We start from the raw sequence: 26,832 nt of genomic DNA on the forward strand, positions 1-26,832 counted from the left end.
TGGCTCAGAAGATGTTGGTTGGAGGGGCGTTGTTGCTGAATCTTTTACAAAAGTTTTCATTCCCCAAACTGTTAATTTTTTATTAAAGTTAAACAGGGGTTTAAAAGACATGGTGTTTAAACAGTTTGACAAAAATCCTTTCCCTTCCCAATTGCTCATTTTTCATTCTCTTGATTCTTGCAATATCCTCAGTTTACTAGATCTCCAATCACCACCATATAGTCTTCCAGGCTGTACAGATCTTCAATTTCCAATTTTTTTTAAAGGCAGGAAAAAACTGATTTTGTTTTTTGTTTCATTTTATTTTTAGAAAAAAAAACTCCAGACCTTCTTTATGCCTCATAAAGAAGAACAAAAAGCACAACCCACCCTTGTTTTCCTTTGCATTCTTTTTCATTCCACCTTTAAAAGGATAGCAAACCCTTCAAAGGGCACAGGATTCTTTCCCAGTTCGTTTACCCATCCATTAAGTAGGTATGATAATACTTACTGTAATTCTCTCATAGGTGTTATGATTCTTTGTTTATAAAGTGCTTGAGAATTCTCTAAAGGAAACTTTTCAAGTCTGGAGTATTATTATTAAAAGGACATTCAGACAGCCATTATGTTTCTGTGTTATCTAGGTCAAAGAGGAAGTACCAGTGTGAGTATCTATTTACTGTATTTATCTTAGACTTATATTTTTAGATTCCCCTCCCCCATCCTCATGAAAGAAGAGAACTCAAAGGCAACCTCCTTCTTTTAGGCAATTCTCATGATATGGGGAAGTCCTAGAATGTACATATACAATTCTGTATTTCCCCTCTTCATCAGTGCCCGCCTACTGTAAACTGTGTAATTTCCAGGATCTCATTAAATTCCTTAGGACACACAGAACTAAACGTTAATAATTTGTGGGCAGATAAACAGCAGAGTTTAATTAGTGCAGGCCAGGTCACCATCTCCCATAGAGAAACACAGAGCTGTGGGAGGAGGGAAACCCAGAAAATTTAATGCAATGAAATGTATAGAATTTGCTACTAAGCATCCCCACACAGCGGAAGAGATCTGGGGCCCACTGGAGTTTGCAGCAGATGAACTTTCCTTTCCACTCCATTTATGATACCAAAGTGTTTTCCCTAATTTACCAGTAATATTTGTTGATCAACGCTATTTGGTGAGAGAGAACACATTCTGGTAAATTGCATGTCAGACTGACTTCAAGTCATTTTGTAATTTCACACAGTTACTGGATGTGTATTCTATTTTGATTATACAAATAATTTAACTTTGAAAGAATCTTCTGTCTTTACTTAAAATCTGTGTGAGACTAATTTCTGCTTCATATCCCGACTGGAGTCTTTGGTTATTATGGGTCATTCAATGCGAGGATGCTGAAGAGCAAGCCTATTTAAGGTAGATAATTAAGTATACACTTCTACTTTCACAATGCATTATACAGCAAACCCATAGTCTCCTTGTGATGGGGGTGAGATGGTGGCAAAGGCAGAGGATTGACCGATTTATTTTTCTCCTACAGCCGTTCTATACTAGAGCATTAGTAACAACCTCCCAAGATGATATTTGCTTCAGAACTTCACCGTCAGGCCCCAGTAGATCAGTTTCTCGCTTCCATCTATGAGCCAATTTACATTTGTAAGTCCTATAAACACTGTGAACATGTACATGAACTGTTAGCGTTGAGTTAAACAAGCAATAATTAGGAATTGGCCTGCCAACAGAATATGCGTTTCTACTCTAGTAACACAATTTCCATTCTTACATCTTGTCTGAATTCGAACAGTTCTCTTTAAAAATTCCCCACCACCAGAAAGCTCCACAGTTTCACCCAACCAGCTTGCCTTTTAGTATTCCCTGGCCGCAAAAACCCTCCCTAATTTAGATTGCCTGCACTGGGACTGGAACAAAGATTTGTACTGTCTGAAGCACTGGGACAAACAGGCCTAACCCTGCCCATAACTGAAGGTCTGTCCCCTTACTTAAGGGGGAGGAACTTCTAAGCCCAGGCTACAGCTGATTACTGTGGACAACAAATAAAAGAAACAGGAATGGAAATGTGGTCAAAGGTTGAAAATCAGGGATCCAGAGGGCGGCACTGAGTAGAGATCCCCTGACAGTACCCACTGCTCCTCAAAAGTGTCTAGGGAGTCAGTGGATACTGCCCAGATGAACTCCGCCTGGAGGTGTGTTTGGATAAAAGACTGAAAATAGGCCCCCCCAGTCACAGAGCACCTGCCTATCCAGCTTCCTCCTTCTGGTGGAACAAAGATTTGTGTCTATCCTTGAACCGTAGCTAAGAGGGAAGCACCTTTCAAAACATTAAAAACTCTACTATTGATCTATGATTAAGGCTGATCCAACAGAAAACTGTTTCATTCACACTGGTCCCTGCATAGGTTACAATGCATGAGCCTTTCCAAAACAGATTGCTTTTGGTGATGTGGGTGTCCCAGTGCCTCACTGGCTCACGTAGGTTGGGACGGTCCCAGGATACAAGCCTTTTGGCTAGAAGCAGGCAAGAGGACTAATATGATAGTGGTTTACTTTCTTTAACATTAATTCTCAGAAGTGTGTTAAGATCTATCCCACCATCTTGGAAACACTCATGGAAAGCTTGGTTGTCTTGAGCAGTGCTTCTAGCTAAATGACTCATATTGCTTAGATAGAAAAGTGGACTGCCTCGAAGGACAGAAGTTTAGCACAGCAACTGGACTGTCCTGGTAGCTAATGAGCGGGTAACATTCAGAGAACAGGGACCTTAGATACACTTGAAAAGCTTTTGTGTGACTTTTTGGAAACCTTTGATTAATTCCTAGGGAACAGAAACAAATTTCTATCTCCTTTCTCCTCTCTGCCTCCCTTCTTTCCTTCCCCTCCCTTTTCCAATGTACTACCTTTTTGTTCTTCTGCCTTTTTTTTTTTCCTGTTTCTTATTTTGGGTGGGGGAATCAATTAAATAAATAAAATCCCCCACCATAGCTAATGTACTGGTGGCAGGCTGGCTAGCTCAATTGGCTAGAATGGTTTATAATGCAAAAGTCATGGGATTATGCCTTCTCCAGGCCAAGATTTTTAGTGGGGCATGCTAGTGGTTAAAGTATGTTACCCATTGGAGCAGGATGTTAATAATGAAAACTAATAGTTAATCAGCCTTATACAGCAGAACACATTAAATATACCTTTTCTATTTGTTATTTACCCACTTAGATTTAATGCATTATTGTAGGCCAAATTCTGACACAGGGAATTGATGGAGACAGAGAAAGGATGATGGTAGGCCCAAGGGGTACTAGGTAATGAGATCTAGAGCTTGTCTTTCATAGGTCACAGCATCAAATCTAGCACAGGTCACTAGCAAGCAAAAGTTGTTAGCAGCTAATGGCTTATTTGGCCTCCATTCACTTTACAGAGATAAGAGCCCCCACTGGTATTAATTCACACTGCTGATGTCAGTGTCAGGATTGAGTTGCAGTAAGGGGAAGTTTTCACATCTGCGTCTTGACTGGCATCTGGCTTGTGGATAAATAGTGGAATTCAGTCTGCTGGGTTGTTAATCTGGTATTGTTCATGAGTACTAAATCTACATGAAAAGATTTTAAAAAAACAATTCTACTCTTGGGTATCAAAGGTAACATTTTAACACTGAGCATTAAAATAAATATATTGTTTAAAGGGAGTGATATTTCAAGTGAGGCAATATGGCACTGTAGCGGGCATTAAAAGACAACACTCTATCCTGTTCTGAGTATTTCTTTATATGTTCCATTCTCACCCTGTTATAATCTTTAACAGGAAACTGTAGCTCACACTTCAATGGCTATTGTTTCCATCCTCTGCAGCTGCTTCTCAGTACCGTGTTTGTTAGAAATATTTGTTAAATGCCAATTGGAATCTCCTATTTCACAGCATATGCTGTTTTTGTCACTTTCCTTTGTTGCTGTGAAACAAAACAATTTTAGGAAACATCTGTCACATTTTTTCTTACTGGGGAAGTGACTTCTGTAACCATGTTGAAATAAGAAATTTAGTCTCTCACTCTCTCTCTCACACACACACACACACACACACACACACACACACACACACACACACACACACTAGTTGTTGGTGGGAGGGTGGTTATTTACAGGTAGGGACTGATATTGTCATATGCATGAAACACTGATATAATATCAATGACAAATTGTCAAATGACTTACTGTGCATGTAAAGCAGAGTTATTATTAATTATTTGCATTACAGTAGCATAGAAGGTTCAATCTGATCACCAGTATTATTGCATTCATCACTCTCACAGGTACTATCTGATCAAAAAACAATTTACATGCAAAAAAGCAAAGTCTAAAAAGAAATAGTTTAGCCTTACAAAGATGGGACATCCTTAAAAACAACTATTTTAGCAAAGGGCTAGATATTTAACCAGCACTCTTGCCCCACTCATAGGAGTCATGCTGGAGGTGAAAGGTGGAATGTTGGCTGCTCATTACCCGAGTCATCCTGCTAGGATAGGGCCCAAGATGGGTGGCTGCAAAGGAAAAATGTGAGACTTAGCACATACTGCAGATGAACAATCTGCACTAACCAGTTTGGCAGGGAAGAGTTTTGACCATGTTCCCTTAAGAGACCATGCTCCCTTGGGACTAAGATTACACAGCTGGCGCATTAGCCATTCTCCTTCCCTAGAGCACCAAGTTAGATTCCTTCCCAGCTGCTAAAGGGGACTGGAGAGTGGAGAAGAGACTCCCTAAGCCCTTTTCTCCTTCTAGTGCAACTGGGCAATGAAAGGCAGGATTTGGCCGACACTTAGGTTTAACTTAGCCCACATCATAAACCCATGAGAGAGCGACATTGTGGTTGAGAAGAAAACTTACAGTGCAGCAATTCTATATCAAGTCTTTCCACACAAGAATGATACTTGCAACACTGACACCTGTTTCTTTCCCTAACCCCTACCAACCAAAAATAAATATATAAAACAAAATTAAAAAAATCTTGACCAACACACAAAAAAGCCTACCTACCCCTAAGAGAGATATGACCCCTCCAAAAGAGAAAAGTGCAAGGGACTTTATGAAGTCCACTAGTGGCTTCCCTATTCTTGATTTTTGCATGGGAGGCACACTGATACTACAGTGATGGGTAGCAAAATAGAACCCTAAGATAGAGAGATGCATATAAATAAAACTCAGTTCATTGTGTGCTTCATCCACAACAACAAAAGGAAAGAAAACAGAGTTGGTTGGAAATTTTGTCAAAAGTTCTTTCAATGGAAAATTACTATTTAATTAAAACAGAATTTTCCACAAAAAATGTCTAGGAAAATTTTATCAAAAACAGACAATTTATTTTCAGTTTTCAGCAGCAAAAATGTTGGTTGCTTTTTTTGGGGAGGGGGGTGTTTTTTTTTTTTCGCAACTTAAGTTAAGTAAGGCTGGCAGGCAACATTTTCAAATTTACTAAACACTTTTTATCTCACTGCCTGCATTTTGCAGTTGAGGTGAAAACCTGAAAATTTCACACAAAGTTCAGATGAAGAAAAAAAAAATTATTTGTTTTTTGTCAAGAATTTTCATAGGGCACAGGATGCTTTCCAACCAGTTCTAAAGAACAGCACACATTTCCCTGTAGTTTAGCTGTACTGTGTAAGTCTCTATAAATGATTTTGAATGAGATGGTGAGAACTAGGTCTGTACTAAAACACAATGGATGCATCCTGTTCTCCTCACTCAGTTTTTATTCAGTCCTTTTCAGGACAAACTCCCAGCAAAGACTGAATAAAAACTGGTTTCAGAGTAGCAGCCGTGTTAGTCTGTATTCGCAAAAAGAAAAGGAGTACATGTGGCACCTTAGAGACTAACAAATTTATTAGAGCATAAGCTTTCGTGAGCTACAGCTCACTTCATCGGATGAAGTGAGCTGTAGCTCACGAAAGCTTATGCTCTAATAAATTTGTTAGTCTCTAAGGTGCCACAAGTACTGAGCTGTAGCTCACGAAAGCTTATGCTCTAATAAATTTGTTAGTCTCTAAGGTGCCACAAGTACTCCTTGAATAAAAACTGAAGCCCAATCCTGCACTGAGATCTGCTTGCATGGACTCCTGCACCCTACAAACTTATCATAACCTATATGGAATCCCACTGACTTCAACAGGGTTCCATCTGCGTGCAAGGGTTCCTTCTATCTAGTACATATCTTTGCAGGATCAGAAAAACGAGGAGGAGTTTGGTATTTGGTCCCAAAAGAATAAAAATTCCCACACTTGTCAGGTGTTCTCTGGATAGTCCCTTGATGCCGTATCCAGTGTTTGGTCCCAAATGGATGGTAAGAGAAGAACACTTCTCTGACTTTGCTCAAGTCAGTCTCCTAACTCTGAATCTACAACATGACAAGCAGTGCCTCCGAAAGTCCATTTTGATATATGTGATTGCTGTATATTAATAGGGATAAATCCTGAAATTACTCAGTTTTACTCAGGCAGCGCTTCCAGTGAAGAAAATGGGCCAGATACTAACAGGGCCGGATTTGGGGCAGCTGATCACCTGGGATGCCTGGCTGGGATGGGGTGGGGGGGCAGGCTCGGGGTGCTGTTTTTGTTGTTAGCGACAAAAGGGAAAATAGAATGTTTGAAGTAAAATGTTTCAGGTATTCTGTATATGAATTCATTTTTCACTAACCTCCTAGAATGTTCTGGACGTTTGTAGAATCTCATGCAACCTTCCAGACTTTCTGAGAACTACATTTTCCTTGAATCTCCTAGAATGTGGTCAGCCATGCCTTTGCTGGTATATAAGGAGTGGGGAGTCACCAGTCAGTCAGATATAAGAACAAAGTGAGAGACCAGTTGTGATATTGTGAATCTTGTTTTATTATGTATTTGTGTTTTAAGACTTGAAGAGTGTAAGTAGTGACTAATAAAGGACATATTTAATGAGACGCCAGAGATATCTATTGAACCCCTATCTACGCAACAATATAAAAGAAATACTGGTACTTCTTTTGCCATACTTCACACGTAATGTTTGATGACTTTCTAAGACTGTGGAACATAGGCTTTTGCTATCCCTAATACTGTCTGTTTTCCCCCATAGAAAATAAAAGATGCCCCTGAAGAAACCTTCAGGAGCTCAATATAGGAAGCGGAAAGCTCAATTGCAATCTAGTTTGCAACAAATATGATGGGAAAATATCTGAATTAGAACAGCACAGATTGGGCTTTAGGCAGTAACGATCGTCCCAGTGCAGAAGAAATTGAGGAGCAAAGCGTAAATGATCGAAGTCCTATTACTAAGGATTTAGCAGATTTACCTGATGGTAAGGAATGGAAATGTGAGGCAAGTGATGGAGAATCATCCAGTTTTCCTGTCAGCATAAAGGAGAGTGGTGATAAAAAAGAATGTGGCTCACATGAAAAGGAGAGTAATGACAAAGAAAAATCTGGTTTACATGAAAAGGAGAGAAACTATAAAGAAGAATCAGCCTTGCATAATGACAGAAATGGCAGTGAGAAAAATTGATACCACAGATCGATACATCAGATCCTGCTTTATGGCTGGCAATCCTAAACTCTGCTGATATTAATCGTACAATTTTGAATGTGCCAAGCAAAATCAAAAAGAAAAGGAGTACTTGTGGCACCTTAGAGACTAACAAATTTATTAGAGCATAAGCTTTCGTGAGCTACAGCTCACTTCATCGGATGCATTTGGTGGAAAAAACAGAGGAGAGATTTATATACACACACACACAGAACATGAAACAATGGGTTTATCATACACACTGTAAGGAGAGTGATCACTTAAGATAAGCCATCGCTAGCAGCAGGGGGGGGAAAGGAGGAAAACCTTTCATGGTGACAAGCAAGGTAGGCTAATTCCAGCAGTTAACAAGAATATCAGAGGAACAGTGGGGGGCGGGGTGGGGGGGGAGAAATACCACGGGGAAATAGTTTTACTTTGTGTAATGACTCATCCATTCTCAGTCTCTATTCAAGCCTAAGTGAATTGTATCCAGTTTGCAAATTAACTCCAATTCAGCAGTCTCTGGTTGGAGTCTGTTTTTGAAGCTTTTTTGTTGAAGGATAGCCACTCTTAGGTCTGTAATCGAGTGACCAGAGAGATTGAAGTGTTCTCCAACTGGTTTTTGAATGTTATAATTCTTGATGTCTGAGAATTATAACATTCAAAAACCAGTTGGAGAACACTTCAATCTCTCTGGTCACTCGATTACAGACCTAAGAGTGGCTATCCTTCAACAAAAAAGCTTCAAAAACAGACTCCAACCAGAGACTGCTGAATTGGAGTTAATTTGCAAACTGGATACAATTCACTTAGGCTTGAATAGAGACTGGGAATGGATGAGTCATTACACAAAGTAAAACTATTTCCCCGTGGTATTTCTCCCCCCCCACCCCGCCCCCCACTGTTCCTCTGATATTCTTGTTAACTGCTGGAATTAGCCTACCTTGCTTATCACCATGAAAGGTTTTCCTCCTTTCCCCCCCCTGCTGCTAGTGATGGCTTATCTTAAGTGATCACTCTCCTTACAGTGTGTATGATAAACCCATTGTTTCATGTTCTCTGTGTGTGTGTATATCAATCTCCCCTCTGTTTTTTCCACCAAATGCATCCGATGAAGTGAGCTGTAGCTCACGAAAGCTTATGCTCTAATAAATTTGTTAGTCTCTAAGGTGCCACAAGTACTCCTTTTCTTTTTGCGAATACAGACTAACACGGCTGCTACTCTGAAGCAAAATCAAGGATGTGATGTTTCCAGTAAATGAGCAGAAGCAACACTTCTCAAAGTCACACTGTGAAAAAGGGCTCAAGAATGGTGAGAAACTGAATTGGCATTGGCTAGTTTTCTCAAAATCAACTGATAAAGTTCCCTGGTTTTGTTGCAAAATATTTGACTAGAATGCCAAATCATTGCTTGCACTTTCCGGGTACAATTATTGGCATAACTTAGCTGATGCTCTGAAGTAACATGAAAAGTCACCCAGCGTTGGAGGTACGTACTCAAGCATCTGATCTCAATTACCTTCTTCCTTGCAAAGAATAATCTGGCCTTCCAGGGATCATCAGATAAGTTGTTCATTTAACATAACTGTAATTTTCTTGATTTGGTAGAGCTCCTTGGGAAATACGACCACGTTATGTGTGAGTCAAGTAGTTCATAAAGAAGCTATGGATCATTATTGCAGCAAAACAGTTGAAAACAAATTGATTGACTTTATGGCAAGGAAGGTGCTTGATAACATATTGATTACTACTCCATAATAATGGACTTCAGTCCTAATATTAGTCACAGTGAAAAGTTGTCATTTACAGTAAGATACGTTGATGACAAGGATGGCTATATCCAAGTAAAGGAACACTTTATCTGTTTCCCGTCTGTGGATGACTCTACTGGAAAAGGCCTGACAAAACTGCTTATGAATGTTCTGAATGAGAATAAAATAAAGCTTTAGGATGGCTGTGGCAAAGGCTACAACAGTGGTGCAAACACGAAGTGAAGAAACAGTGGTGTCCAGGTAAGGATCCCTGTGCTGAATCCAAGAACTTTCTTTGTGCCTTGTGGCTGCCATTCTCTCAAACTGGTTGTGTCAAATGCAGCATCATTTTCTTTAGATTCCATATCTTTCTTTGGAGTACTGCAAAGGATATACACCCTGTTTTCAGCATTAACTATCAGGTGTAAGATCCTCATAGTTTCAATGTTACAAATCTGACCATGAAGCCTCTAAGTGACACTTACTGGGAGAGCCGCACTGACAGCATAAGGCCAGTGAGGTACCAAGTGACTGAGGTTTATGATGCCCTGATGGAACTGGTGCAGTTGAGTAAAGCTGTGGCTGGAATCAGAAATGAGGACAAAGCCTGGCAAACCAGATCACCGACTTCTGGTCTCAATTGTGGTTTAGCACGATATCCTATTCCAAGTAAACGTTGTAAGCAAGGCATTACAACAAACTAAGTTGATGGACATCGCGACTGCGACTACTTTGATGAAAAGCTGCCTTGATTTTGTTGTGGCCTACATAGACAATGGATTTGAATATGCCTCACTGCTGCCAAAGAAATAGCAAAAAACTGAGGTGTTGAGCCTGTCTTCAAGGAAACTCATAATTCATTGCAAGAAGAGACAGTTTAGTTATAAGGGCAGAGATGAGGTGATGGGAAGCTCAGAAGAAAAATTAAAAAGGGAATATTTTTGTTCATTCGCTGATACTGCTCGAATGTCCATCAGAGAAGGGTTTAGACAAATGAAGCACCACAAAAAGACCTGGGCTTTTTGCATGACCTTAGTAAGCTGCCAGCGGACAGGAAAACACTCCTGAACAATCGTACGGACATTTACCAGATGCTGACACCTGAAGAATGTTCAGATATCAATGATAAAGACCTCTGCCAAACTGGACAACATCCATCACATTTTACAACATGGGAAGCATACTTTCCACTCCAAGTTTTCCAGTTCATTCGTGATGCACAGCAGACAGACATTTTTCTTAATGTGTGGATAGCTTTGAGGATTCAGCTCATGCTACTGGTGAGTCAAGAGTGGTGAGCACAGTTTTTTTTAAAGCTCAGGATCATCAAAACATATCTTTGATTGATGATGGCATTTGAAAATGCCATTGACCAGTCTTTTGATTTCTTTGATGCTATGGTTCAGTTCACGAGGGCAAAGGCGAGGAAAAAACGACCTTCTGAACTAAAGGACTAGGGTTAACATTCTAAGACTATCACCTACTGTAACACTATTTAATACTGGTCCATGCAATGTTGGTGCACAGTTCAATTTCTTGATATTAGTACATTTCAGTTATTCTTAAAATTAAAGTTTCTATAAACGCAGAGAAAAGGATATGTTTATTTGCTTACATATGGCATGAATAAATACAGAGTTACAGATCATAGCATGCAAATTTATTGTCTTATGACAGGGATAAATCATGCATGCAAATCGTGGATCAAAGTCAAGAAATGGGCTACAATTGCAATAAAAAATAAAATATTTAAAAGGTTAACAAATGGGTGGGTGTCAAAGATGCACCTCACCTGGGTCGCCATTTGGGTTAGGGCCAGCCCTGCACACTTAGATCCTTTATTCAGGAAAAACTCCCATTCCCTACCCCCACCCTGCCCCAGTTGGCTAGAGCATATACTTCCTTTACATTCAATCAGAGTTTTGCATTAGGCGGGAAATCCAGATTTTGTCCAATAGTATGAACTGCTACACAATAACCCAAAGCTTGAATGCTAAATAGGTGGAGGAGCGCTCCTTCCCATTTGTCTTCAACTTCTTGAGATATGTTATAACTGCACGTCCTTTACTTCCCCACTAAATATCTCTTTTTTTTTTTTGTAGGTTACACTGTGCCACTGACTTAAGCAGAGTTCCTCCAGTGATTTCAATGGTAAGATTTGCTTAAGAATCAATGACCTAATGTGGCCCTGTGTTTTTAAATACCAAAAGCAAACTGTTCTAATTAAGGAGCAGGTATCTCAAAATCAGAGGGTAAAGTTTGGCTTAGGTTATAAGTAGGAATGATTCTGGGCCTTTCTGCCTATTCGTTTGTTTATATTGTAAACCGACCATATAATGTGTCAGTCTCTGTTCATTTTCTTGTGCACCAAATTCACCCACACGTTATGGGGAGGGGAAATAATATATCTGAAAATATGTTGCCAGTTTAAAGTTGAAGGATAAAAGGAATGTGACTCATTTTGCCTTTGATTCTCATTTATAAAAATCCTACCTAAGCCATTTCAAAATATGTTTAAAAACAAAACATAATTGGTCATGGTCTAAGGTTATGTCTGCTGTGTTTCATCTTGGAACTAATTCTTAGAAATGATAGCAGACTCTTATCTTACCTACAGTCTTCTCATTTTATCTGGTTACTTATGTCTAGGCTCAACACCTCACCATCACACTGTTGTCGTAGCAACAACAAAAATTGTATTTGTGACTAATCTGGTTTGCTTCCCTCCACCTGATTTCTTTAAGCATGAGCAAGTACTGTAGCTGCATACTTTTATTTTTTTTCCCTTCCTCTTCTTCATCTGTTCATAGAACTCCTATTCATGTGAATGGGAGTTCTATGGACGGATGTAAGGAAAATAAAGATATTTCATAAATAAACCTGCTATAATAGCGTCCACCCAAGATCATAGCAATGACAGGCCAGCCTCATCTCTATAGCTTTCACTTTCTTGAATCTAATTTACTGAATATAGAAATAAAAATCAAAACCAAAATAAACAATGTCCAGTGTTTTAGCCTAAAACTTTGACGTACATAGTGCCAGTCATGTAGAGAAATCCTCAAGCAATTTATAGACTGATTTATATCAGAGTAATACCTACAAATGGTATTTCAGCCAAGTAGTGAATAGGGGAGTAAACAATAGACACATGTATTACAAAGGAGCTGGTAGCAACTTTACGTTTGACCAGCACTTTCCATTATCACACAGTTTTCCGTGGCTTGTAACTTGGCCAGATTTTAACCATTCAGACATAAGTTTTCCGTGCTTGCTCTCTGCCTCAAGCTGCTTTTTTTTTAATTTTAATACTTTCTGCTAAATTGGCTATTTCTGAGAATGAAGTTAATTAAAAATTGGTAGTTTTGCTAATGTTACGAGATTAGGGTGCCTAGAGCCTTGTATAGGAATTATTTTTAGTTTTTAATCTGAAATAAATAATAAATGAAATACTTTGTCAGCTGTTTCTTTGAAGTCTAATATCTTCATGGTTTAGAGCAGGAACTTGAAATTTGATTGAAGGTGGTGGGGTGTGTGGGGGGGTGTGAATTGTCCTAAAGGTACACAGATGTCTTTTGCTGTTTCCATGAAAATCCATCAGATCTGAAAATCATTTACGCTTTCTCAGCAGCGCTTGTTAAAGATTTGCAATCTCTGAATGTTCCACCTGCACCTGTGCCTACTCCAGCCCCACTGGCCATTCAGCTAAATTGAGCATGTTCCCCCACTCCACTTTCCTGCCATCTGCACTGAGCATACTCAAAACCTGAGGTCCAGATTGCATGCAGCAGCAGCATTGCTTTGGCCACGGAAGGAGTGCTGGGCTTGAAGGAGACCATGAGGTCTAGTATCAGCTCTTCTACTAACTGGTTTTAATAATTCAGTACACTTCTCAACTTTTATTACCAAGCAAGGTCTCATACCTTTAACTTAGGAGGCAGGCATCTCCCACCTATTAATGATTGGACAACTGAGAGGCTGCATAAAGACACTTCAGGAAGAGCTGTGAATAGAAAGCTGTGTCGGGTATGGGAGATGCAGTCACATTGATAGCCACTGAATGTGCCAAATCTGTGTGTTTGGCTGAGATATCTGTAACCATTAGACATAACTCCCCTCCAGAGCCAGGAACTTAACTGTAGAGATAGGTTTGTAGAAGATTATAATTTAGAGATGCTCCCTCATTAGGGACAGTATTATGTCAAAGGAATTTAGAGATGTGCCCTGACAGTGGGGGTTGGGTACTCTGTATGGCTGCGTGCAGCTGTTCGCCAGAGACGCTTTCCAGTTTGTTTTATTAAAGTTTTATTCTTGTCTCATTCACTGGTTTGTTATTTAATGAACCCCAAGGTCATTACAACAACCAAACAATCCCGACTCCCAATATTCCATTGCCACCTAGAAAATAGTTGTGCAATGCACTGGTAACGTGTGTTGTGTCCCTTTGTAAAGGCTGGTTCACCCTAATGACATTATAACTTGTGATAATTAAAGATATCAAAATGTGTTTTAAGTGTCATTGGAAAATAGCAACTCTATTAAATAGGGCTCTTCAATGCCAGATTGGAAAATTCAGTGGATTGCTCTGCTCTCTTCCCGCTGAGTCTCTGTGAACAGGTTCTCCTGTATGGTCCTGGGGGTTGGGGATGCCTTTCACAGCTGTGTTTTGGCTCACGGGTATGCATGTTTCATTTGTTGATAGAAGGCACTAGTGCATATTGAAATGTGTGTGTAAAACTCCTATTTGCTGAATGATGCAAGCAGGAGTTTTATAAATTTCAATATCGTATTGCCCATTCCAAAAACAGAGCAGATGAATGTGTTGGTATACAAGTGAGATGCATGCTGGACACCCACTACATTAACCAGTGAGCAAAGTCTGCTGTAGAGGTCACTCAGGAGTAGATCTAGTAGGAGAATAGGGAGAAAAAATCCCATAACGTTTTTTGTTTTTCATTGCAACTTCGGTGTCACTAGTTCTTTTTCCAATTAACTCTACTCAGGAGCATAGTGGTGAATGCTACAGGCAGACTGCTTCAGCCTTTGTACTTGAAGACAAATTATAGCTTCCAGATCTGTCAAGCTTGACAAAGTGTTCTTTAAAGTTATAACAGAACTGTGCTTAAAATAATATATAAGCTACACTTTCAGATCATGTGTTGAGGTTGGGCAGTTTCATGTGTGTGTGTGTGGTGTAGAGGGGAAGGAAGAGGTGTGAACTGAGAAATTTCAAAGAAATGTTGCACTAGAGAGCCAAGAGTAAGTCAGGTGGGCTATAACCTTCAGAGATAGACTAACACTGTTCACACAGACACCAAAAAGTAGAAGATGAATTACAAATATATTTTTCCTCTCACATTAAGAGTCCAACCCATCTCCCATTTACATCAATAGAAAGTCTCCCTACTTCTATAACCCATCCTCCCCGTCACCTGTTTTCCCCTGGCACTGGTGGTGTGTTGGGACAGGACGTGGCACAGCCAGCGTGTGCTGCAACACCAGAAGGGATTGCTGGAATAACAGCTGTAGGGGGCTGTTTCAAGTTGGTACAAGGTAAAGGGGTGCTGTGTATGTTCTTCCTTGTGCCAGGGATCAGGGAAGTGCCCCGCCACCCTTCTTCAGGCATGCTAAGCAGAACTCTGGCACAACCAAGGATCTAGGCCCGGCCTAGAGTACAAATAGGTATGAGAAAAGATGCCAAGTTTGCTCTCCCACATGCGATCTGTATACTTTAGTATCTTTGGAATAGGGATTATCTTGTATTGTGTGTCCTGTACAGCTTTCAGTACATTTTCAGTGCTTGACAAATAATAAATGAGAACAACGAGGCTGCTGGTTGTGGTTTTTCTACCTGCCCAAGAGAACTAAACTGAGTGGGATTAGTTTTGATAACTGAAGATCCAGGGTCTGTATCAATAAATCTGGACCTTTGGAATTCTGCCTTGTAGCACATATTTAGGTTAAAGGTGTAAGCAGAAATTATATTATACAAATTTCAAGGCCAGACATGTAGTACTTTAAATGAAATATGTGTTTGTTACAGCTTATTTATTTTTTTAAAAGCGCCACAAACTATTTGTTTTATCTACAGTACGGAACATTTCAAAAAATCCACTCTGCCCCTGCCAGTAGCAGTTATTGTGGAAATCAGGCTTGACTGCGGGTTTTACTATTAAAGGTCGGAAAAGAAAAATCAGGAAAAAGATCTAATAGTGAAAGTGCTATTAGATGTCTGATGGTTGACATTTCTATTCTGAAACCATACCAGTCACTTGTTATCTAAAAAAATCAATTATTTGCTGTCGTGATACAACTGAGAAAAGCCAGCATTGCTACTAATAGAGAGAACTATTGCTCTTTTTCTCAGATGGAAATATTTTACCACAAAAGTCAGGACTGAGATCACTTTTAATAGGCAGAACAGTGACTTGTTGAGAAAATCTGTAAACTTTAGACCCCAAGCTCCTGAAGTCAATGGAGCTCCATACAAGGACCTTTCTGCCTGGAGCAGCTTGCAGGACTGGGATCTTAATACCCAATCCTGCATAGGGATACAGAGAACTATTCAATATACGCCCCCACTTGTGTTGCATTTCTTTTGAGAAAGCCAGCCACCGAGTGGGCTGAGCAGTGGTTGCCAAGCCTCTATGCCGTCTTTATCTGCTTATGGCTGTAGGGCAGGAAAAGGCAGACCCTGGGCCCTACCTCCTGCTCTGGCCCCTATATGCTGTTCTAGTAGCATACAGAGGCTGCAGTGAAGCCACAAGAGGCTGGGGGAGAATACAACCCAGAAGAGGAACACAAGGCTCCTGGGGTTGTTCTAATACATTCTGGTTACCACTTCAGAACCTGGCCAAATCAGAATCCAGGTGGCACAAAAGATGGCTCACAGCCACCTCTGCCTCCCCCTACTAGTATGCATCTATGGCATTGCAGCTCCCAAGAGGCACAGCACAGTATCTGTCCCAGCAGGTGTGTCAGGACCTAATGACATTTGTTCTTCCTTCTACACACACACACACACACACACACACACACACACACAGCTATTAACTAAACATACACATACATGCATACAAAAGCACACTGAAGACCTGAGTGCTAGTCCTAATCTGTCCTATATTCTATAGGTTATCTAGAGTGCACATTTGTTTAGAGCTGGTTGCGTTTCTAGCATGTGGTAATACTCTTTTTGTCAAATACCTAGCAAAGGGAAGAGGGGAACATTTAAAGAGCTAAACCAAACAAAACAAAGTCTGAATAAAAATACAGACAAATCCCTATACTCAAGCATCTGGTGCGGGTGACTGTGTAAAATGCATATCTGTTCAGCCTTCAAAAGATGGTCAGGACTGTTCATCTCAATACCATTGGAGGCATTATTTCTGGATGTATGGTCCTGCAGAGAGAATGCCTCTGGTAGAGTGATGCAGCAATACTTCCACCACACTATGACTGTGTCCTAGGATTAAGACAAAAACAATACGCTGGACCTCTCTGCTTGTCCTGCAGAAGCAGTTAATAAACTTGTTGTTTTAACTGTTTTGAAATTATGGAAATTATGGATATACAAACAAGGAAGGAAATAAAAAGTGACCTTAATTTCAAGTTGCATGAAAATCACATAAGAAAAATAGTATTTGAATAATGCAAGAGGAAAAACTGGTAGGAATGGAAATATTGTCAAGTTTCTGAGGCCATCACCAATAATGAATAAAGGGAACAAAATGATTGGCAGTGTCATGTTAAGATTTTCCATTGCAGTACATATAATAAAGATAAACCTTTGCAAGAACTATAACAGTCATTGTAGTCCAAGTAGGAAACATGCCACCATCAAAGAAGGGAAAGAAACCTTTCATAAAACGGAGATATGTATCTGCTTTGTGCAGAAGGCACAATTATAACAGGAAGTAAATCATTAACTAAATGCTATCATTTTCCCAGAATTCTTACCATAAACAAACATTTATTAGACTGTGTTTTACTAACGTCAACCAATAAAAGAAAATATCACTATGTGCAAAAGCTTGATGGAAAAACCTTTAAGCTTGTCAAAAGACAATCTTAGATCTGCGGCTTTCAACCTGTAGTCTGCAGATTATGTCAAAGACAACCAAAGGGGTCCGCACTTCCCTTTGAAATTTTTTAGGGGTCTGCAAATGAAAAAAGGTTTTAGACACCGCTATAGAGCCTCATATCCAGCGCTGGCTGCAGTTTTTCCACCTGTAAATAATTGTGCCTGCATTTTTGTGTCTGCAATGAATTGTATACTACTTCTGGCCAGAATTCTGTGTCACTGCGCAATGCAGAATTTTGCAGAAATTAATGGTTTTTGCACATAATTTCCTTTCCCCGAGAGAAATGGGCTACAATGCTGTTGGCCACCACTAGGGGCAGCTGGACCTGGCCGAGCCCAACTCGTACATAGAAGACACTGCGGGTTGGGGCTGGGGAGGAGAGTAGAGGGTTCCCAGCAGCTGCAGTTTCCTGCACGCCCGGAAAGAGACATTGGCATGCAGGAAACTCCACACAAGCCTGGCGGGGACCCAGCACCAGGCTGTTTCTCATTCTGGAACCCTGGGCATTAGAGGGATGGGTGTCTGGGCTGGGGAGGCCACGGATGGGCATCTGGCTGGGGAGGCCATAATTGGGCTCTGGAAGGGATGGGGATGGTGTCTGGGCTGGGCGGGGGGGGAACGTCTGAGCTCTGGGAGAGAGGGGGATGGGTATCTGGGCTGGGGGGGGCAACAGCTGGGCTCTGGGAGGGAAGGATGTCTGGGCTGGGGGGACCACGGCTGGGCTCTGGGCTGGGGGGGGAGGTATCTGGGCTGTGGGGGAAGGGCAGAGAAATAGAAACTGGGTTGTCTTATGGGTTTCTTTAAATTCTCTACTCTAGGGAAATTTGTGTGTGTTTTTGTATTGCTATAGACATACTTGCTGACAGGTATTTTGAAATCAATTACCAAAATAATTGAAACTGGCATGATTATATAGTGTTATTTAGACAAATAACATTTGCAGAATTTTAAAATATTGTGTGCAGAATTTTCAATTTTTTGGCACAGAATTCCCCCAGGAGTATGTGTACACAACTATTCGTAGTTAAATATCTACTTTTGTGCCTACAGATCAGGAAATTAGCCATTTTACTAATATTGCACCTATAATTAGACAAGGTTGCAAAACTTCATTTGCAAAAACTGAGATCTCTGTGCATATCAAGCCCCTTGGTTCCAGTTTCTGCTATTACCCTTGTGCAATCTCCACTGAAATCATACGTGTTACTCCATAAGTGTAACTGAGAACAGAATTTGACCGTAAGTGTCAACTTAATTTTGCCTGGAGACAGTAGGGTCTGATCTTCCCATAGTTGCTTAGATAGTACAGTGATGAGCACAGTTTAAGAACATAAACAGAACTGAACTGATTTCAGTGGTAGTTGTATTTTGCCTTAGAAACCAGTAAGAAGGTATACATTTATCTAAGGGCAATCTGAGGTAATAATCTTACCTGAAGAAGTTTCCTGATTCTTTTCAGGTTGTGTATCAACAGGAGGTTCTTTTCTTGAGAAACACGGTCTAACTGTTCATCCAATTGTATTAACAAGTTCTGTAAGAGGATTGTTGCCATTGGTTCATTGTTGGAAGCGACCTCCCTATGCAACACAAAATTCTTAACATTAAATATGCATGTGAATGAACAAAAATGTCATGATATATGTCAAAGTTATTTCCTAAGTAAGTTATAATCTGCATCTTGGTGAAAAATTCAGAATTAAAGGAAACAAATAAAGACTTTTTTAAAAGATAGTTTGCTTCTTGCATGCAGTCTGGAGAAAAGAGTTGATGAAACGGTTTCACACTACAAAATACAAACAAACAAAAAACGAACCTAAAACTGACATTTTTTCATGCAAAAAACTGTCACGTTAATATTCTAAAAACATATAATATTTTGTAAGAGATGAGTCCAAACAAAAATCTATTCAATCACACCTGAAATTTGAGGTTGAAAGAGAGAAATTTGAGCTCTAAAAGATATAGGACAGCTCGAATGACTATGTATTATCTGATTATATTAAGCTTTAATTTTGTTTCTCTTCATTAAAGATAGATGAAGCCATATTTCAATAAATGTGATAAAGAAAATTTCATTCAGCTTACTTCTTTAAAGAATTATTTTTAAATAAAAATGTGGTATTTGATTTATTAAAAATCAAAGCAAGAAAGAGATCCCTAAACACTAATTAGTGTTTTTATTATAAATCTGCCCTGACAAGTAAAATATATGCAATGGAAATTTGTAATTAGTAAATTAATGTAGTGAAAACATTGGCACTTTCAACGTTTCACTCACTCTGAATCTCTCAGATAAATAAAGGGCAACATGCTATGTGAATAAGATGGCTGTTAATACATAACTAAAGGTACACTTTTCTTGCAAAGCATGTTACTTCACAGTTCACAAGCAAACATACTAGAAATCTGCCTGAATAAACCATAAAGTTTCCACAAATCAAACCTTAGTAGATAGAAGAACATTTAATCCTACCAATCTTGGCTTTCTATCCACTGTGCTAGTAGATGTCGGACTTCCATGGGAAAGTTATCATCATAGAACTGGTCTACCTGCTCCAAAAACTTTATTTCCAACTGCTGGACTTGACTCCACTGAGACATACTATAAAAGAAATGGTGAAACTGGTTTAATATTTAACGTATAATCATTGAAACTACACAAGTACTCCATGGCATGTGTATCTTTTGTTTTCAGCATATGTTCATCCTTTGTCATATAATTTCATAGTCCTCCTACCCATCATTTTTTCTGCTTTCAAAGGTACACTGTCCACCTGAAACAGTGAATTATTCAGTAAAAAAAGAGAGAGAGAAAACAGTTTCAGGTGTAAGACTGATCCGGGTACCCTGCGGATTTCTGTGGTTTCACACCACCTTTTCCTTTTTATTGTAAATGATTTTTCTCTCCCTGGTTGCTGTGTGAAAGACTCATAAAAGTAGATCATAAAAATATCAGGCAGAACAGTGATTTTTCTTTTAACAGTATTTCCCTTTTCAGGAAAGTAGTTTACAAAGCCAGATATCATCACTTACAAGACCAGTAAGCTGGCAGGAAGGTGCCCTTGTTGGTTTGATTAATTCACACTAGTCTGATTTTATATTACACTTATGATAGTATTTCATCAACTTCAGCTGGTTCTAGAACTCCATCCTCTTCTCTATTGAGGGTGCAATATCCTGCCCTAGCACATTGAGTTATTGCTCAAGTACATCTTTAACTGCAATAAACCTGTGTGCACTCTGGGTCCAAACCCAGGAATGGAAAGGCCACATAAGAAGTAAGAGATGAAAACGTAGGCATGATCAGGACATCTACTGCCCCGCTCTGAAATTCATACTAGACTAAGCGTCTTTATATCTATCTCACCTAGAAGGATTGTAACTTGGGGTTGCTTAAGATTGTAGTTATATGTTTTTGGTAAACTTAGTACTGGAAAGAAAGCCAGATACAAAGAATAGGCCACCATATGATGAGCTTGCATGGGGATAAGGGACAGACATTAGATCTGCATCATCACTCCATACTCAGGCAAAACTGACATTAACTTCAGTAACGGATTGAGTGCGGGATTGCAACAATTTTTCAAGGTTATAAATATTGGACCAGATTCTCATGCTGCATCAAACTTCTGCTGGGCAAACTAGTGTGGGAGGGGTGGTCATCAGGATCCCTGATTCTCTGCCTTAATCCTGAGCACACGTTAGAGTAGCTTAGAGGCTGCTCTAAAGAGCACCAATTGGAATCATGTTCCAGCCAATGCTCCTGCCTAATCCTCTCCATTCCTCCCCACCCATGACATACTTTCTATGCTGGGGGCTGCAAAGAGGGAGTGACAAAGGAGCCAGCTATATCAGCTCAGTATCCCTAGCCTGGTCTCAGTGGTACAAAAGAGGTAGAGAGTGAGCCTGAGAATTTAGACCATTATATTTATTTTTTTAATTTACATTTTTATGTTGTAAAAAGTCATTACCAATCAATGCTGCAGATATTTTGCATATTTCAGAGTAAAACAAAGAAGGGGAAAATACCCAAACAACAAAAATGTTGCTACAATGACCTGTAGTGCCTTTATTATTATTACTATCTATTATTATTTGATGATATTACCTAAAAGCCCCAATCTCTGCTTGAGACCAGTAACAGGGTAGATTGCTCTTTTTAGGTCCAGGAGGCCTGGGGCAGTCAACCCTGTGCTGTAATTAGCCCCATCTTAGCTATACGGGGTAGGGCTAATTGTGGTCAGGTGACAGTATGAGACACCTGAGCCTCACAAAAGGGTTGAGAAAACTCAGTTTGGAAGATGAATCACAGGGAGCAGGTAGGGTTCTTGTAGGCCCTTAAATAGGGGGTGGAAGAGGGAATGAGATTGAGAGGGGATTCTAGGTAAGGAGCTACAGTGACTTAATGGTAACCCGAAAGGGAGCTGAGTCTAGATGGTGGGCTGAAGATGAGCCCAAGCAGTGTGAAAGACCTGTTTGTGTGAGTTGCTGTTTTGGGCTTTCTGTACCCTTGGACAGGACAGGAGAGGAGCGGAGCAGGAGGGTTTTAGAGGTGACAATCCCTCCAATACCCCATTCTGGATGCTGGGTGAGTGGTACTGTGGTGAGTGGAACTGCTTACAGGGCTCCACTGTGCTAGGTGCTGCACAAAAATTACAACTTGTTGAAGTGTTTTGAGTGGAAAAAGGACTATGGAACTGTCAGTCTTTTGAGACAAATGTAGATTCACAGTTTTTCAATGTGAAAATTCAAAATGAAGCATTTTATTTTGAACTGTTTCATAATGTCAAACATGATCCTAAGACATAAATTCAGTGTCTTCATTATTGCAACAATCTAACCCTCTTTTTTTTTTTTTTGCCCTATGACTACAGGGTGTTAATGGGCCACTTCACCTAGAATGGCCCCTTAGTTTAGCATTAGTAGTTAGCACACTGCATCTCTTTGACCTTGTATTTAGCTGTTACACTCTAGATATTTCTACATTGCAATTAAACACCTATGGTGCACCTGTGCTGGGTGACTTTAGCTCAGAGGCTTGGGTTAAGGGGCTGCTTAATTGCAGTTTAGACTTCAGCCTGAGCCCAAACATTAAAACTAAACAGCCCCTTAGCTCAAACACTGAGAGCCCAACTCTACTGGCCTAGCCCAGGCATGGGTGTCTAAACTGCAGTGAGTACCTTTCCCAGACCTGAGGAAGAGCTCTGTGCAGCTCAAAAGCTTCTCTCTCTCACCAACAGAAGTTGGTCCAATAAAAGTTATTACCCCACCCACCTTGTCTAGCTAACTTTAAAACAAAGCATTTTGTTTTGATTGAAAATATAACAATTTTGTAGAACTTTATTTTGGGTGACTTGATATTTCAAATTTTTTGTCCCACTTTGTTGTGATAGCTAAAGCTGGTCATAAAGCAGAATTTCCATTCTGTGTAAAATCCTGATTTTTTTTTAAAAAAAACAAACCCTAGTTCTGAATCTGAAATCAGTTTTCCACAGAATCCAAATTCCAAAATCTTAATTCTCAAGACTGAACAGTTTGCTTTGATGTCTAATCATTTTTGTTTAGATAAGGTATCAAATAGGATATTTAATATAACTGATACTAAAATAATGTCTACAGTCATCAAAACTACTAAGTCAAAAGTGTTTCATCTCATATCCTCCAAATGAATTAAAAATAGCTTTATAGATGCTTAAAATTTTTAATGAAAGAGTATCAAACCAAACACAAACATTATGAACTTCCATTTTTAGTTTTCATTGAACCAAAGGAAAACACTGAAGAAGCTGAAGTACTTAATTGGCATAATTGAGTCCGGTGGCCTTAATCAGGCAAAATTAAGGAAGGTCAATGAGTCTTTCCATACTAAGTACTGCATAACTTAGTCTTGTGATGTGTAATTGAGTGCTGTACATTAAGACAATAAGAGTGCTTAAGTTTTTAAAAACTGATTAACAGCCAAATCCTGAGGTCTTTATATAATTACTGATTTATCCCCCCTCCAGATATTATGAATACATGGCAATTCTCTCCAAAAAAAAGATTGTGGATATTTATCCACTGATAATGATATGCAGATCTTATTCAGCATTCATTTCTCCAGGATTACATTATTGCAATTTATAAACTCCCTGCAACATCACTTTCAAGCTGCCTCCTTTTTACATTTCTTCTATTTAGTGGAAGAGAAAATGTTACCAAACTATTTACTTTTGTTTTCTGGGAATTGGATATGAAAGCATTACATTCCCTTTCTGCAGCTGTAGTGATAACTTCACACAGGTTGCATAACTGATCAATGATGCATATGAAGAGCCAAATGCATGTGTTCCTTCCATACTGATTGTCTTTTGCATATGTAAAGACTAGTGATTTTTCTCACACACAATCCATCCATCTTGTGCAACTTCTGTGGCCTGAGCTATAGAGGAGCTCAGACTAGATCAGGAGTGGCCAACCTGAGCCTGAAAAGGAGCCAGAATTTAGCAATGTACGCTGCCAAAGAGCCACAATAATAAGTCAGCAGCCCCCCGCATCAGTTCCCCAACACACACTCTCTCCCACCCCTGGCTCCCAGAGCCTCCTACCCACAGGCAGCTCTGCTGATCAGCACCTCTCTCTCTCTCTCTCTCCCTGCACCTCCTGATCAGCTGTTTCTTGGCATGCAGGAGGCTCTGGAGGGGAGGAGCAAGGGCATAGCAAGCTCAGGAGAGGGAGCGGGAAGGGGTGGAGTGGGGACAGGGCCTGTGGCAGAGCCAGGGGTTGAATAGTGAGCACACCCCCCCCCCGCACATTGGAAAGTTGGTGCCTATACAAGGAGCTGCATGTTACTTCTGAAGAGCCACATTGGCCACCCCTGGACTAGATGATCACAATGGTCCCTTCTGGCTTTAGACACACTTCAGTAGGAATTTTGAGTGCAAAACTTTAACAGAATTAAATGGCTTTGAGAATCCTGGAGTTTTGGATGTGCTACGAACACCTAATAAGGCCCTAAGTAAGGACTACAGGATTTTGTCTGTAGTGTAAACTTTAAGGTTTCTTTTACACTCAGTCACTTGCCTACATGATCCTTTGTACGATTGGGGCCTGTTTTGTAAATGGGAGACTTTTTTTTTAAAGCATATCCAGATCAAACACAAACAATAGACGTTGTGGCATGCTTTCCATTTCACTTTTAGTCACAGGGAATGAACATGGCAAATCTATTTACTTTTCTCTTGTGGTGAAACAAACTAAGACAACTTGAAGCACAGACTTTATTCAAATTCATACCAAAAAGTACTTTTTCCAGGAAAAATTAAAGGTCAAAAAAACCTGAACATGTATAGTTAGCTTGGATTCTTACTCTAAAGCATCTAGTGCAGTATAAATAGTCTGTTGCATTACATTGCAATATCAACTATTTCTTAATGTTGCAATGTAACTTAGTATTTTGACACCATAAATGAAATATGAATGTGTGCTATACAATTTGGATGATCTGTTTCTATAAATATATAAATGCATTCTAGGACAGTTAAATTCAACTGTATGTTAGGAAGGCATCACTGCTTCAAAATATGTATCTTCTGAAACTATCAAATTCACATGTGGAAGGTAAATGTAGGGGTGCTGGACCAATTTGTATGGGGGGGGTGTTGAGAGCCATTGAACCAAACTGTAAACGCTGTATATGATGGAAATGACTTCAAGCCAGGGGGTGCAGTAGCACCCCTAGTTCCAGGACCTATGTCTAAATGTATCTCTCCAATTCTCAAAACTCTATGCAGTTAAGAGGGCCATTATTGTGCATAAGTGGGAATCTTATAAAATTGTGCCATAGCATCTACTTCTATTCAGTTTCTCTCAGGAGTTAGATTAATTTGTTTTTAAAAACACACATGGCCTGTACCGTTCTGGTAAAACAAGATGATCTCTTAAGGCTGTCTTTGCACTATGCTCTAGCAGTGTTTCCGTGCAAATTTTGGGTTTCAGAATACACTTCCTGAAGCTGACTTCTTTCTGAACCTCCAACCGCAGAGCTTACCTAGGGAAGGCTCCCCCGCGCCCCCCCAAAAAAGAGGGCCGAGGCCCATCTTTAATGGGGGACAATGGCAAGGAACCGCCTTCAAAGCTGCTCTGCAGAGCCCTGAGGAATCAGGGCTCTGCGGACAGGGCGAAGGGGGCCAACGAACTTGTCTCTCTCCTCTCTGTCCTCGGCTGGCCTCGCTCCTCCGGTCCAGCCGCTCTTCTCTGCGGGTGCTCACGTAAGAAACTTGCCCTTCCACGCCCGCGGTTGGGGGGCTCGCTGCCCCTTCCCCTCCAGCTCGGCCCCGGAGCCGCCGGCCGCGGGGGCAGAGCGAGCTGCCGGGGGCTGCGCTGCATGCAGCCCTTCGCGCCGCAGTCCAAGGGCCACATGCTTCAAGCTGGGTGGCCTCACTCACCCCCACTCCCGAGAGCGCTGCGAGCGGGCGCCAAGCCACGGGGGGCCCTGCCCGAGGCAGCCGCCGGCCTCGCCTGCAGGCCCCCTGAAGACCAAGCTCCCCCCCCGCTTTCGCTGGGAGACCCAACTCCCCCCCTCCCGGCGCCAGCTGCTGCGACCCCTGCAGCGGCAGCTCGAGGGCTGCGGCGAGCCGCTGCTCCTGCGCCCGCCTCGCTCGCCGCGGGGGCCCCACCTGGGCCAGGGCGGCAGCCCGCGCGCGCGGCCAGGGCTCCCCGGGGCAGCCAGAGCGGAGCCTGAAGCCCGGCGGGCGGACCCCGCCGCTCGCGCGCCCGGCTGCCGCGCGCCCGGCTGCCCGCTCGCGCCCCTCCCTCTCCGCTCTCCTCCCCTCCCACTTGCCTGTCCGAGGGGCGCCCCCAGGCAGGCTCCGCGGGTGGCGAGGCGCGCAGGCTGAGCTCCGCCGGGCGGCTGGCTGCCGGCCCCCGCCTGCCGCGCGCTTTATTCTGCTTTTCCTGTGCGTCAGCGGGGAGTCCCCCGGCCCCGTCCTACCCCGGAGACCCCACCCCGCCCCGCCCCCGGCTCCCCTCCCGCGTCCCACCGCGCCACTAGGGGCGCCGCAGTCCGCCCCCGGCCTGTCCCCCGAGGAGACGAGCCCCTGCGCAGTGGCGAACTGAGCATCGGCTAGGGGCTCGAATTGCACGGGGCGCACCATCCCCGGGGGGCGGGTGGGGGGCTGGCCAGTGCGTGACACTCTGCACCCCAAAAGGTGGATTTTGGGGTCCTGTTTTCCTAGCTATCTACCAACTGCAGCTGTTGGGCCAGCAAGGGGTGATTTAGCCCAGCATCGCCTCGCCCCCGATGTTCCCATTGATGAAGCTTTGAGCATGATGTTGGCAACGGAACGTTATTCTCTGAGCTATGTATTTTTTTTTATTATTATTATTACAGGATTATTTTCTCTTTACATTTTTTTTTAATTTTATTTTCAACCTTATGTGTTGCAGGGTTCAAAATGGACTGGTTTTCCCTCTTTTTGTCTCTGTGACATTTTAAAATAACTT

The 26,832-nt window shown here is 41.3% G+C and overlaps 1 protein-coding gene across 8 annotated transcripts in view; it reads right to left on the bottom strand.

Annotated features, from left to right (window-relative positions):
* Nucleotides 1–26,412, bottom strand: part of STAT4 (signal transducer and activator of transcription 4) — a 64,093-nt gene extending 37,681 nt beyond the window's left edge. For 5 of the 8 annotated variants that reach the window (XR_006278062.1, XR_005295608.2, XM_043505482.1 and 2 more), the window contains exons 1-3: nucleotides 26,171–26,292; nucleotides 19,823–19,951; nucleotides 18,782–18,926 (exon numbers count right to left, since the gene is read on the bottom strand). Coding sequence is in view for 5 of the 8 variants with exons in the window: in XM_043505482.1 (XP_043361417.1) it covers nucleotides 18,782–18,926; nucleotides 19,823–19,950 (273 nt within the window). In the remaining 3 variants the exon portion in view is untranslated. Of the gene's footprint in view, nucleotides 1–18,781; nucleotides 18,927–19,822; nucleotides 19,952–26,170 lie in introns of those variants that run through there. The other 3 variants (XM_038421851.2, XM_043505485.1, XM_043505486.1) reach the window with 3 other exon arrangements.
* Between the last annotated feature and the right edge of the window lie 420 nt (nucleotides 26,413–26,832).

The sequence above is a fragment of the Dermochelys coriacea genome, chromosome 11 (genome assembly GCF_009764565.3).
Source record: "Dermochelys coriacea isolate rDerCor1 chromosome 11, rDerCor1.pri.v4, whole genome shotgun sequence".
Taxonomy (NCBI): Eukaryota; Metazoa; Chordata; order Testudines; family Dermochelyidae; genus Dermochelys; species Dermochelys coriacea.